Below are 13,815 nucleotides of genomic sequence, written 5' to 3' on the forward strand. Positions count from 1 at the left end.
AAACTAGCAAGATACCAGCCGGCCTGCCTAATTACTTGCACACTATTATGTCAGTTAGAGTTTGCAACTGTTGTTCAGGAAATGCTGTTGAAAACAAAGAAAGCCCTGAGAATCCCCCTTAAAAAGATGGACTGGCCCAAAAACCTGTCATCTGTCACATTTTTTAACTGCCTACTTTTTTCGCGAAAGAACCCCTTTAAAGAGAAACTCCGACCAAGAATTGAACTTTATCCCAATCAGTAGCTGATACCCACTTTTACATGAAAAATATAATGATTTTCACAAACAGACCATCAGGGGGCGCTGTATGACTGATTTTGTGCTGAAACCCCTCCCACAAGAGGCTCTGGTACCGTACGGTACTCTGGGCAAACTGCCACAATGTAACAATGACACACACAGGAAATGGCTGTTTATAGCTGTCTGTTAAAGCCAGAACAGCTACATAATCTGCCCACAGTAACAATGTCACCATGTAATACATGTCAGAATGTGAATCTGGGAGAGGAAAGATTTTACAATGAGCAAACTCTGACTAAATCATGTACACATAATTATTGTAAAAATTAAGCACCTTTTTATATTAAATTATTTTCACTGGAGTTCCTCTTTAAGAAGAAATCTGCACTATCTAGTGATTTCTTAAGATGTCGGAGACAGTTCTGCACTGATTTCTAAAAACCTCCTAATATTTTGTCTGAGACACTCTTGATAAATCTGGCCCTCTGTTCTATGTTTCTAATTTACCATTAGTACTACACATACAATGAATTATCTCATCCGTTTATTTTCAATTGAACTTTGTTTTTATTTCGGTGTTATTATTATGTGATTTACAATATCTTTCTATTGTCAACAGCATGGAATTTGGCTGTAAATACTCAAGATTCCCCACCAGTTATGAGGGACTGTTTTCTCCTTTCATACAAGGTAGACTGGAGAGATGATTGGGGTAGTGACTGTTTGCATTATAATTTTGACATTGAACATTTTCCTTTCTTCCAGCTTTCACTATTTTGCCCTTGTGACAAGACAGTCCTGGTAGCCCAAAAGTCATGCTTACTGATGGCAGCAGCATTGGACTTAGAAATGGCAAGGACCACCACAGACCATGCAGAGCAGGTAGCAAAACTACGCAGAAGAGAAATGGAACAATTCTTAAAGAGAACCCGAGGTGGGTTTTAAGAATGCCATTAGGACACAGAGGCTGGTTCTGCATACAATGACCAGCCTCTGTTACTATACTGTGCCCCCCCCTGCTCTCTGCTGTCCCCCATAAATAAAACCGCCGTGCTAGCGACATGCAGCGTGTCACTAGCAGGCCGTTTACCTCTGAGTGTCTGTCACCGCCGCTCCCCTGCAGCCTCTATAGCGCTCTCTCCGCTCGCAAATCTTCCCTCCCCGCTGATTGGAGGGAAGGGACGCAGGTGGGGAGCGGCGCTATAGAGGAGGCAGGGGAGCGGCGGTGACGAACACTCAAAGGTAAACAGCCTGTTAGCGACAAGGTGCATGTCCTAATGGCATTCTTAAAACACACCTCTAGTTCTCTTTAAATATTTTGTGTTTGTCATTTAGCAAAAAATCTGTCTGCACAGTACACATTGCTCTAGAAAAATGTGTTGAAATAATATAGAATAAAAGTAAGAGAAACCAAGAGCCCCAATAGTGTAGTATTTACTGATGAGAATAAACGTATAGGTGAATGTGAAACTATACTCACAAACATAGGTCGCCTCCAAGGCAACCACTGTAAAGGCAGGTGAGGATAACAATACTGTCCTTACTCAGGTAAAATTGTTGCTCTCAGTAGTAGGAAGATAAGTAGTAGGAAGATAAGTGCAGATACACCACTCCACCAGGGGTGGACAACTATGATGATTGGGATTCGATGGTACAGAGGCGCCAGATACAGTAAACCAATTTAAAAATGTTAAAAAGAGGTAGTGGTGGACTTACCCCCCCAAACAGCTGGATACAGATTGCTAATTTTCAGAAAGCAAGACATTCAGGATTGGATTAGCAGATGCTCCACATTATTTTTGCCTGTGGAAGTGGGTGAGCCCACGAAACCCGTTGCAACTTGCAAGTGGAGCTGTTGCTGTATTGTTATGAATAAATAAATGCTTTTTGAGAGTTGGAAATCTGTGTCCGACTGATTGGGGTTAAGTTCACCACTACCTCTTTTTAACGTTTTTAAAATGTTTACTCTATCTGGCACCTCTGTACCATTTAACCCAATTAAAATAATGAAGAAGGCTGAATACAGACTTATGCTAGGCACACACTATATATTTTTCTGGAGAATTAAGTTACGTTGATCACATTTGCTTGAGATCTATTACCCTCAACAAATCTAGTTGATTTGCTTTCTATTGATTTCATGCAGTTTATACATTAAAATGTGATTTGATATATTGGAAAATCTCTGTGTGAGAAGGTGGGGGAGGAGTGGTACAACTCTAGGGGTTTGATCGATGAAAGATACCATTTTTTTTTTTATTGAAATTGATTGAGATGGAGTGTATGGAGTTGGTGGAGAAATTAATCACTATCCAATTGATTCCTGATTAATTCACTCACTAACGTGTCCTAACCAACGAGTTTATGCCTAGCTTAACAAAAGGGCTACCTATATACCTTAGTCCACCAAGACACTCCTCACAGTATATCACTTCTTTCATGTCACATGTAATTGGACTATTGATCTTAACTGGCCAAACATTCTGTGTACATCTACAATCCCCACACATTTCGCATCTTTTGGAATATCCCCATTTTTATTATCATCATCTCTCTGTGGCTTGGCTACCTGTAGCTACCTGTAATCCAATATTGGCAGCCTGGAATATTGAACCCAGTACCTTATCCTCCAAAATTCCCTAATATTTGTTTACAATTGTGTTCACTAAGTACATCTGACTATTATAAGGGCCTATTTCCACTACACGCAGATTGGATGCAGAATGGATGCAGAAAAACTTAATCCAAAGAAGCCTATGGGCCTGTTTCCACTAAACATGATTTTTTTGATGCAGATTTTCCCATAGGCATTCATTGGAGTCAGTTTTTCTGCATCCAATCTGCATCCAATCTGCGTGTAGTGAAAATAGGCCCTAAGGGAATATGATTGGGATCTATTATTTTTGAGAACTAAATGTTTTGCACTGGTTCCCTTGTTACCAAAAATTCCTCTCTGTCTCTCACTCTCATTTCTAACAACGCATCCTGCACTCTTTCTTCCAGATATCATTTTTCAGTAAAACACTTCATCAGATGTTCTGCCTTCTCATCATATGTAACAATGTCTGTACAGATGTGTCTTCATCTAATAAACTGGCTCTTATTTGGTATCTTATTTAATCGTCTTGGTAGCTGGCAACTGGTAGATATAATATAGCAATTTACATCTACAGGTTTTTAATATGTATGTGTTTTTAAACTACCATTCCTCACCTATAGTTCAAGATCCAAATATTTGAACTTTTCCTTGCTGGTCTGTCCTGTAAATTTGAAGTTCACTTAATTGCTATTGATCTGTTCAATGAATTCCAACAAAGATTGTTCACCATCCCTCTAGACTGACAGCATGTTGTCTATAAAATGACACCATAGGACCAGGGTCCCACCTGGGCCTCAGGGTCCAAAAACATTAAACTTCTCCCAATAGCTGCACTGCTAGTCTACAGGTAGCGTCACTATCTTGAAAAGATCAATAGCAATGAAGTGAAAATAAAATTTACAGGACAGACGAGCAAAGAGAAGGATTAATTATTTAGAGTTTGAATTATATGTAGAGAATGGTAGTTTAAAAACACATACATTTTAAAAAACCTGTATATGTGAAAAGTCGTGCAAGACAGGACATTGCATCCCACCACCGCAATAGAGAGGAAAGTGGATATGCCTGAACAGATCCAATCTATAACATAAAATCTGTCAACATGTCCATTTATCTGCTTGTCTTCAGTGTGGAAAATGGTCAGTTTTTATATGTAATGTGATCCTAAGTAAGCCAAGCCCTATATGTACATCTTTTCCATTAAAAAGAAAAGACCAACTCCATGGTAAGGCACCCTAAATCAAACAGCCAAATAATTGACCTACAAAAGCACGAATCAGTACTGTACACAACACAATACGCAAAGACACTGCATAAAACACTTTGAGCAAATGAATGTTGTCTTTTTACAGGTTGCACTCCTCATTCAGTCAATGGAAAATACTAAGTTATGTCAGGAGGTATGGCATAATCTAAAGTCTGAAGGTATATACTGATCATTTGATAAAGAATATTGAATAAAATTGTCATAAAAGTAAAGTAATAGTTTAAAAAGGTCAATGGAAAAGGGGGGGGGGGGGGGGGCATGTGTTTTGAGAGTGTGCACCAAAATCTGGTGCTAAACCACCAAAAATTAAACTGCTACACGTTAAGCACTGACTTGGGTTCTTATCTGTAACTTTCTGACCTATGTACCAGCCATTCATTGTGTAGTTTGAGTAAAGATTTACAGAAAATTACTGATGATGTCACTCTACACCACCAACACCACTTGGATAGTGACTCCCCAAATTTGATGGACCACCACTGACAATGTTCTATAGCGCAGGATGCCAGAACAGCGGTCAGTCAGCCCAGAAGGGGTGAGAAAAACACTGTGCCTTTGTAAAAAGCAACTAACCTGTGAGTGCAGTATTTGAATACAGGGGTTTTGCTAGGTTCCTGGGAGTTCCTGGGCACCAAGAGTGAATTAAATGGGCATGGTCATGTTACAGAAAGTGGGGGTGGTCATAGGTGGGGCCAAAGGTACATGAACATAGCAGTGGTGTAACTGAAATATATTAAAAAGGCAGTATTTCACATAAATAAGTCCCTCACCTGACTCCTGTCTTGTCTTCGGCTGGCTGGCCTGTGTACTGTACTCGGCTGGTGGTTATGCTGGGTTTGCTGGTGGTGATGTTATGATGCTGGGCTGCCTGGCTGGTTGTGATGCTATGCTGTGCTGACCTGGCTGGTGGTGATGCGGTGATGCTGTGGCGGCTAGGCTGGCGGTGATGCTGAGCCAGACTGGATTTGCTGGGTGCTGGGCCTGGGGATTTCCTGGGTGATTGCTAGGGGCTGTGGTGGGCTTGGCAATTTGCTGGGGGTTTTGCTGGGGTGAGGGCTTTGCTGGGCTGGGGGCATTTCTGGGCCCCTTGCTGGGCTGGGGGCTTTACTAGGCTTTGCTGAGCTGGGGGCTTTGCTTGGCTGGGGGCTTTGCCTTGCTGGGCTGGGGCCCGGGGGCTTTGTTTTGCTGGGGGCTTTGCTGGCCTCGGGCATGGAGACTTTGCTGGGCTGGGGCCCTGGGGCTTTGCTTTGCTGGGGGCTTTGCTGGGCTGGGGGCCTTGCTGTATTTGGTTCCGGCGTGTTCTGCTTTTCTGGAGGCTTTGCTTTGCTGGTCTGGGGCCCGGGGGCTTTGCTAGGCTGGGCTGGGGCCCTGGGTCTTTCCTTTGCTGGGCTGGGGCCCAGGGTCTTTTCTGGGCTGGGGGCTTTGCTTTGGGGCCTGGGGTCTTTGTTAGGCTGGGCTGGGGGCTTTGCTAGGCTGGACTGGGGGCTTTGCTTTGCTGGTCTGGGGCCCGAGGCCTTTATTTTGCTGGGGGCTTTGCTGGGCTGGGGCCCGGGGTCTTTGCTTTAATGGGGACTTTGCTTTGCTGGTCTGGTGCCTGGGGGCTTTACTTTGCTGGGAGCTTTGCTAGGCTGGGCTGGGGCCAGGGGTCGTCGCTTTGCTGGGCTTGCTGGGTGGAAGTGGGTAGCAGAGCTACAGACCTCAGATCACGGCAACTGGGGAAGGCAGGGCAGGATGCACATTACCTGGCACACATGCAGTAAGTGACTAGGGACCTCACTTCCGCATTTGAAGTGTACCCGTGTATGGGTAGTGTGTGTCCTGATTTGCCTTGCCCAGTCGCCGCGATGGGGAACGCCTCATGAGAGACAGGAGCAGGGAGTGGGAGGCGGCACACTGCGGTGGGTAGGGAGGCTCACAGGACACCCAAACAGAATGTATCTGGGGCACCATGGCAAAACTTCGGGGGCGGTGCCCTGAATCAAACCCCCTAGCAACGCGCCTGGCTATTAAAGATTTTATTTTCTATGAGGCAACGTTTATCTAGATTCGAGTGGTAACACTGCTGGACATGGGATATTGTCTGCAGGGGTGACATGGCCAGAGGGGTGAGGGGAGTCTGGCAAACATAACTCAGTATTTGTAGATACTGTGCATATATTCCCTTGTGATTTTAATTATCTAAAAAAAACAACAATCTAATTTATACACAATTTAGTATAATAAAACAAACAAACTTAAAGAGAACCCGAGGTGGGTTTCTGCCATCAATATTAGGACACAGAGGCACATTCTGCATACAATGCCCAGCCTCTGTATTCTTATAGTGTGCCCCCAGGCTCCCCCCATGCTTTGCTGTCCCCCAATATAAAAAAAAACACCAGGCTAGCGACACACAGAATGTCGCTAGTCGGCTGTTTACCTTTTTGCTGCCACTCAGCGCCGTTCCCCCGCCTCCTCTATTGCACGGCTCCCCGCCTGCGTCCCGTCCATCCCTGCCTCCGTAAGCCTTCTCCAACAGCCTTACAGAGGCGGGGAGGGAAGGGACACAGGCAGGAAGCCGCGCTATAGAAGAGGCGGGGGAGCAGCGCTGAGTGGCAGCAAAAAGGTAAACAGCCAACTAGCGATAATCTGTGGGGGACAGCAGAGCACGGGGGAGCCTGGGGGCACACTATAAGGACAGAGAGGCTGAGCATTGTATGCAGAATGTGCCTCTGTGTCCTAATATTTATGGCAGAAACCCACCTTGTGTTCTCTTTAAGGAGTTCTCTATTTTGGCAGTTTAGAATACTTCCTATTCTAAAGAAACCTTCTTTCAACCTAATGCATTCCAGCCCCAATTGTCCCTCAGCAGCTGCCTGAAGTTGATTAGTTATCAACTCCACCACATGATATTTGATGGGACTTCAGAATACCTCTGATCAAATAGTGATTAAAATACTGCTAGCTTCGTATTACTCAATGCAGTAAGAAGCTATGAAGTATGATGTGAACTGCATACTTCGTCTGCTTGCAACCCCCCCTGTGCTCCTGGTCTATCAATTAGATAAAAAAGGCCCTTCCCAATTACCGGTAATGTTTGCTTTATAAAATGATTGTATATTGATTAAGAAGACCATATTTTTTATAGAATTATTTTACATTGGATGATTTTATTAAGTTTAATGTGTAATCTTTTTAAAAAATTGCATTGTGTAAGGGTAAGTTTAACTTGTTTCTATCTCATTCCTTTACTCTCTGTAGTTTGGTTTCTGCCCTAAACACAGTGCTGAAACCACACTCTCTAAATTGATTAGTGATGTTTTTACTAATCCTGCTCAAATGTGCCTCTGCTTGATTTGCCAGCATCTTGGCCAAACAGATGAAAATGTTCAGAACTCATAATGCATCAAATCAAAACATCATTGAAGTCAATGTGGAAAAATCTGATTGTTTGTTCTGGATTCTGAAGGGCAACCACAGCAACCAAATACAGCAAAATGTGATGGAATAGCAACACCATGTCTGAAGAATATCTTGTTATTAAAAAGAAGGGGGGGGGGGGGGGGTGATAGTAGTGGCGAAAACTTCCATCTTCTAGGGCAGCATGGAAGAGGTGGAACTCCTTAAATGTACAGCATTTTGGGTCACATAATGCTGTACACACTACATAGTCACTAAGGGCAATTTCTAGGATGCTCCACAGGGACGGATCTAGACCAAGTTGCGCCTGGGGCAAGGTCAGGTTTTGGCGCCTAAACTGCCATTCCCCATCCAAATTTTGCTGCCTTTTTAAGAATTCAACAAACTGCGCCTGGGGCAAGAGACCCGCCTGCTCCCCCCCTAGATCCATCCCTGATGCTCCACAGTAAAATGATACTGTACATAGTGCATCCTCACAAGTTTGCCTCAGGCAGCAAAAAGTCTTGAACTGCTCCTGTCCATTAATGAACTTTTTTTTGAATACCTTTGTTTGAATACAACATCAGAAGTGCCCCAGAAGTATTTTAAAGACCTTTCGGTCAAGTTAAAAGGCGTTTCTTTTTAGTATGAACTTCAACTGCTGTCAATTTAGCAAACAGTACTAACCACGTACTTGAATCCCTTATTTCAACATTTTCATTAAGCAAAAACGTTGTTTTCTTAGAAGCTGGAGCAAGGTTAGCCAGCTAGAAGCTTTAGATGTTAAAAAAAATAGAGCATCTGCCCTTGGGTACACCTTTTAAATTAACCTGGCCTCAGAGGAGAAAATGTTGACTTGAAAGGAGGAGAATCTGGCCGTGCTAGGCTGGTACTGGGATTGGAGACCAGCCCAGCACCATTATCAGAATTGGTACAGGTAAGCTGTAGTAATTAATTTATACATAAACAGATAAAAACAAACAAGGGTTTCAATTGCACAAGTTTCCATAAACCCAGTGGCGTAATTAAATAGCTTGGGGCCCCAGTGCAAGTTTTGCATGGGGCCCCAACCACTCTATTGATATGGAGCCCCAAAACCTGCCAAGGACAGCTGCAGTGCCAGAGAGGTGTATTTAGAATAAGGGAAGCGTTTATTAAGGATTACCACTATGCAATGCCTGAATAGGTGTTCATTACCAGCATAGCATCAATGAAAAGCTAATAAGATGGATGAAGGAGGGCCCCAGTGGGTCCCTCTAGTACAGGAGCCCCAGTGCAGTCACAACCTTTGCATCCCCTATTGCTACGCCACTGCATAAACATAAAACATAAATTTCAATAAGTTACATAAAAACTGATACAGAAGGACAGGAGCATAAAAAAAAACAAATAGCTAATTAATAATTGCATGATTAGTAGCATTTGCTAAACTGAGACCAGTTGGGTGTCATACTCAAAAAAATCATTTTTATTCAAAGGACAATTCTATAAAATTTGATCTTGGCTTGTAGAAAGGATGGTATTTAAAATAAAACTATCAACATACAAAGCAAAGCATAGACTGCAATTGTATGGATTCCCAGAAACAAGCCTTGGTGTCTCCATAACATAATATCCAGCATCAGGAAACCCATGCAGCTGTAATTTGAAAGATTTGCATTTTTCCTATAATTTAAAGGATTTGCATCTTTCCCATGTTGCCCTCAAAGTTGCATACATAGCCCCTCCCCCCCCCCCCCCCCCCACCATACAGATTGTTCTGCTCTTGTTTAACAGCACATTGTTCCTCGAACATGGTGGATGTTCCTTGCCCTGTTAATACATATGACTGTCGTATTTTACGTTCCAGAGATCACAACAAATATCAGAATTTTCCTACCACTGAGTTCATTGGAACTATGGAATTATATTTCGATGAACCCCAAAGCACGAATTTCAAGGCTCATCCAATCCAAGTGTCCTGGAACCAAAACATCATATTTTGAGTACTGTATCTTTGTCCAACAACTCAGTTTTAAAGACATAATCAGCACTAACATGAGATAAAGCAGGGGAAGTCTGACTTTTTTTTACAGAGTTAAACAGTTACAGCCATAGGTGCAGGGCCGGCCTTAGGTTTCACAGCGCCCTGAGCGAAACCTGATTTTTGTGCCCTCCCCTTCATCCTCTTCCCACGTGCATATACACACGCACGTATACACACACACAGGCTCATATGCAATTCCCCTTTTCTCTTGTGAGATATCTCCTAAAACAGTGGTTCCTAACCTTTTTGACGTTGTGACACATCACGCCAAATGCTCAGATCTCTGTGCCACGTATGTATAATAGAAAAAATACTATTAATAACCACGAATGGATGGAAAGAGTGCATTATCCTGAACACTTTTTAGTAGAGAAATATATATATTTACATAGAAAGAGGGACAAATGAGGAGGAAAGAGGGACAGAGGGACAGGGCTCCCAAAAAGGGACTGTCCCTCTGAAAAAGGGACAGTTGGGAGCTATGGTTATAGCCGCTATAGCCGCAGTGCCCCCCCCCCCCCCCAAATGCCCTCAGACTCAGTATAGGTAGGTAGCCAGGTATAGGTACCCCCAGTATAGGATCTCATGTGTAGGTGCCCTCAATATAGGTTGCTAGTCAGGTGAAGGTCTCCATCCCCTCATAGGTAGCCAGGCGTAGGTGCCTCCAGTATAGGTAGCCAGGTGTTGGAGCCCTCAGTAAAGGTAGCCAGGTGTTGGAGCCCTCAGTAAGCATACAGTAAAAAATGGCGCAGAGTAAAAAATGGTGCACCGTTCTGCCGATCATCAAACGCTATTTACCGTTTTAATGTAAATACATTAAAACGGTAAATAGCGTTGTATAAAACAGCAGAACGGTGCGCCATTGAAAAATGCAGGGAGCTAGTCAGGCAGAGGGGGTCAGGTTGGAGAGGCAGCAGGCTGGCAGCGGAGGTCGGGCTGGAGAGGCAGCGGGCAGTGGGCTGGCAGCGGGGTTGGGCTGGAGAGGCAGCCGGCAGTAGGCTGGCAGCGGGGTCGGAGGGAGGATTACGTAGCATTGGTATACATTACCTTGTCCCGGCCAGCGATCGCTCCTTCACTTCATAGCTTGCAGGAGTCCTGCATCCAGCCAATCACCATGCGGCTTCAGTTTCCGCATGGTGATTGGCTGGATGCAGGACTCCTGCAAGCTATGATGTGAAGGAGCGATCGCCGGCCGGGACAAGGTAATGTATACCAATGCTATGTAATCCTACTCCCTCCACCCCGCTGTCTCTCCAGCCCGACCCCCGCTGCCAGCCTATTGCCCGCTGCCTCTCCACCCTGACCCCGCTGTCAGCCCACGGCCCGCTGCCTCTCCAGCCCTACCCCTGCTAAAAAAAATTTAACATATAAAACGATAAATATCGTTTTAAGTTAATTACTGCAGCGCCATTCTGACACTATTGGCGCTGTGCGCCATTTTTGCCTGTCCCACTCAGTAAAGCTATAGGTGCCCTCAGTATAGGAAATCAGGTGTAGGTGCCCTCAGTATAGGTAACCAGCTATAGGCACCCCCTTGGAAGCAGTCGCTCATATCAAAGGCCGGCTATGCATAGGTGTGAATATAAATAATGTTATTTTTCTTTTCTACTGGGAATTTGTTACATGAAACAGCTTTCTTATATGTTCTAACTATCCTAAATATATGTTTACTCAGGTGATTTTTCAGGGGATACCACTGAAATCCTCTTACTGCTCTACGAGTTTGAAATCAGAGCCAAATTAAATGATCCAAAGCTGGAAAATGTGCTTGAATGTGTTTGGGAGCTGCCCAGTCTTGATTCAAAGATACTAGAATCTATTGCTTGTGAGTAAATACATCATCCTGCTATATATTATGGTAAATTATAACTGTTCTTACAACAAACCTGTGTGAAAAATATACTTACGGCAATAAATTCCACAAAGCACAGAAAGTGATAATGACATGCTTGCTATCGGTTTTCTTTTTTGTGGTATGTAGGTTTTCTAATTCATGCCTTCAGTCTCTTATGGAGGAATATGAACGCAGGGAGTCTGTGCCCTGCTTTTGTCGTCCTCAGTGAACACCCCCATTTCAACAAAAGTTTACACACTGTAAAAAATGAAAATACAAATAGAGTAGGGCTACATGGGAACATGGCAAATGTTCAAGCTAAAAAGTACTACTGAAAAATGATATGCTCACTTTTAATTTGATATCAGTACACAAAACAATTTGTTTTGGGTGACAGTGAGTAAACTTCTGCCAGAGAGTTCATCTCTCCAGTTTTGGAATTAGGAATCATTAGTGAAAAAATGAAACATCCAGGAAGAAATCTGACTAACAGCTCTAGGTTTTCAATCAGCAGCTCTGAATTGAGAAGTAAAAGCACTTTCTTATACAACAGGGCTGAAAGGTATGAATGGAAAAAAGACATAGAGATAGCATGAGAGGTTGTCCTGTACACACCAACACATTTACTAGAAAAATCTTGATACACACAGAAGAAACCTAACAGGATGCTAAGGGCCCGGTTTGCATCGCTTTGCACCGCATATAGACATGGGCAAATTCCGGTTGCCTTCAGGAAGTCCATCTATTACTGCCTAGGGCAGGGGTCTGAATCTGTGGCTCTAGAACCGTATGTGGCTCTTTAGCTATTTGAGTGCGGCTATGATAGCAGCTGGGGCTAAGCTGCCATTATGCTCTGCCCCCTTCGTGTAATCGCCAGTTGATGCAGCCTAGCCCGCCGAGCCCTGCGAAACACTCTATCTCCTCCCCTCTGGGCCTCTCTACAGTGGCGCCACATGACTGTGAGTGCGACCCAGGCTGTACTACACTGAGCAGACTTTGCAGTGCACAGCCTTGTTCAGAGCCCCCACCAGACTAGTCCCGGACTCCGCCTGCAGAATCAGCAGCAGTGAAATGTAATGGGACACTACCTGGGCTGCTGCCTGTAATTACAGCTCTTAAAAGATATGTCCAGGCACACACAAAGAAAAAAAAATCCACTTACCTGGGGCTTCCTCCAGCCCCTGGCAGCTGTCCTGTGCCCTCACCGCAGTTCCGGTGGCTTCCGGTCTTCTCTGCTGCAGAAGCCGACCATCGCCAGGTCGGCTTCCGGGTCGGCTTCTTGCGAGCTCTTGTTAGTAGTTCTGCGCCTGCGCAGTTCCGTCCTGATGATGTCGGCCAGACCACGTGACCCGCGCGCTGGAGCCCACAAGAAGCCGACCTGGCGAGGTCGGTTTCTGCAGTGGAGAAGACCGGGAGCCACCGGAGCTGCGGCCAGGGCACAGGATGGCTACCAGGGGCTGGAGGAAGCCCCAGGTAAGTGGATTTTAATTTTTTTGTGTGCCTGGACATATCCTATAATGTGTTGGATGTTGTATGTCGGGTGGACTGAGCACTACTAGGGGGCATCATGTTCCATAACTAGTACACTGCTGAAAGGTCTAAAGTAGGCCAGTCAAAATTATTCAGCTCGCATGGGATTACAAGAACCACCAGAGAGAGGCCCAGTGTCACCCTGTGAGTCGGCCCAGTGTCACCCTGTGAGTTGCCCAGTGTCACCCTGTGAGTCGGCCAAGTGTCACCCTGTGAGTCGGCCCAGTGTCACCCACCATTATTAATGAAAGGCTGTGTCAATAACTTTGGGGGGTAATAATTATCAAAATTTCAAGGAAACGCAAGGTCTTCATATTAAATGTGAGTATTGGCATATTTATATTTTCATGTGAAATATTGTTTTTGTTCATGATATAAGATTATTACTATGATATCTGGTTTTATTTAATGTCAGTAGCTAGTTTAAACAGACTCCTAAAAACATGGTTCTTGAAAATAAAATTTGGCTCTCAAAAGAAATCTTAATATTGTATTGCTGATCTTTGACTCTTTTGACAAATGAGTTTGCAGGCCACTGGCCTAGGGGAATCAGATATCTGTAGTATGCATACGATTCCTTTTCCGAGTCGCATTACATCAGGTTTGATGCAATGCAAATTTGCGGCTAGTAGAAACAGGCCCTAATGCAGTGTTTCTCAACGTGGATTCCATGTAGCTGAGACACTAATTAACCCACCTGTGCATAGGTGAGGTTGCCTGCAAAACATGCATCGGTGGGGAGTCACGAGGACAGGTTTGAGAAACACTGGCCTATTGCCTAACTGTGCATACATTTGCATAGGGCTGACATGTTAGGCTGACATATTAGGAATTTACCTCAGTTACTGGATTCTAGGAAGTCCATTGATCTGTGGTGGTGGATCTGGGTACTTAATTCCTAAAACAAAAGAAACATAGTAGCCCATTTCCCTGAATAAAGT

General features: G+C 44.2%; 1 protein-coding gene across 4 annotated transcripts in view; it reads left to right on the plus strand.

Moving 5' to 3' along the window:
- TEX11 (testis expressed 11) overlaps positions 1-13,815 on the plus strand; it is a 239,213-nt gene that overhangs the window by 195,465 nt on the left and 29,933 nt on the right. For all 4 annotated transcript variants that reach the window (XM_068247619.1, XM_068247620.1, XM_068247621.1 and 1 more), the window contains 4 exons: positions 860-930; positions 1,006-1,122; positions 4,192-4,264; positions 11,186-11,335. In XM_068247619.1, the coding sequence (XP_068103720.1) occupies positions 860-930; positions 1,006-1,122; positions 4,192-4,264; positions 11,186-11,335 (411 nt within the window). The remainder of the gene's footprint in view (positions 1-859; positions 931-1,005; positions 1,123-4,191; positions 4,265-11,185; positions 11,336-13,815) is intronic.

Source organism: Hyperolius riggenbachi, chromosome 8 (genome assembly GCF_040937935.1).
Source record: "Hyperolius riggenbachi isolate aHypRig1 chromosome 8, aHypRig1.pri, whole genome shotgun sequence".
Classification (NCBI taxonomy): Eukaryota; Metazoa; Chordata; class Amphibia; order Anura; family Hyperoliidae; genus Hyperolius; species Hyperolius riggenbachi.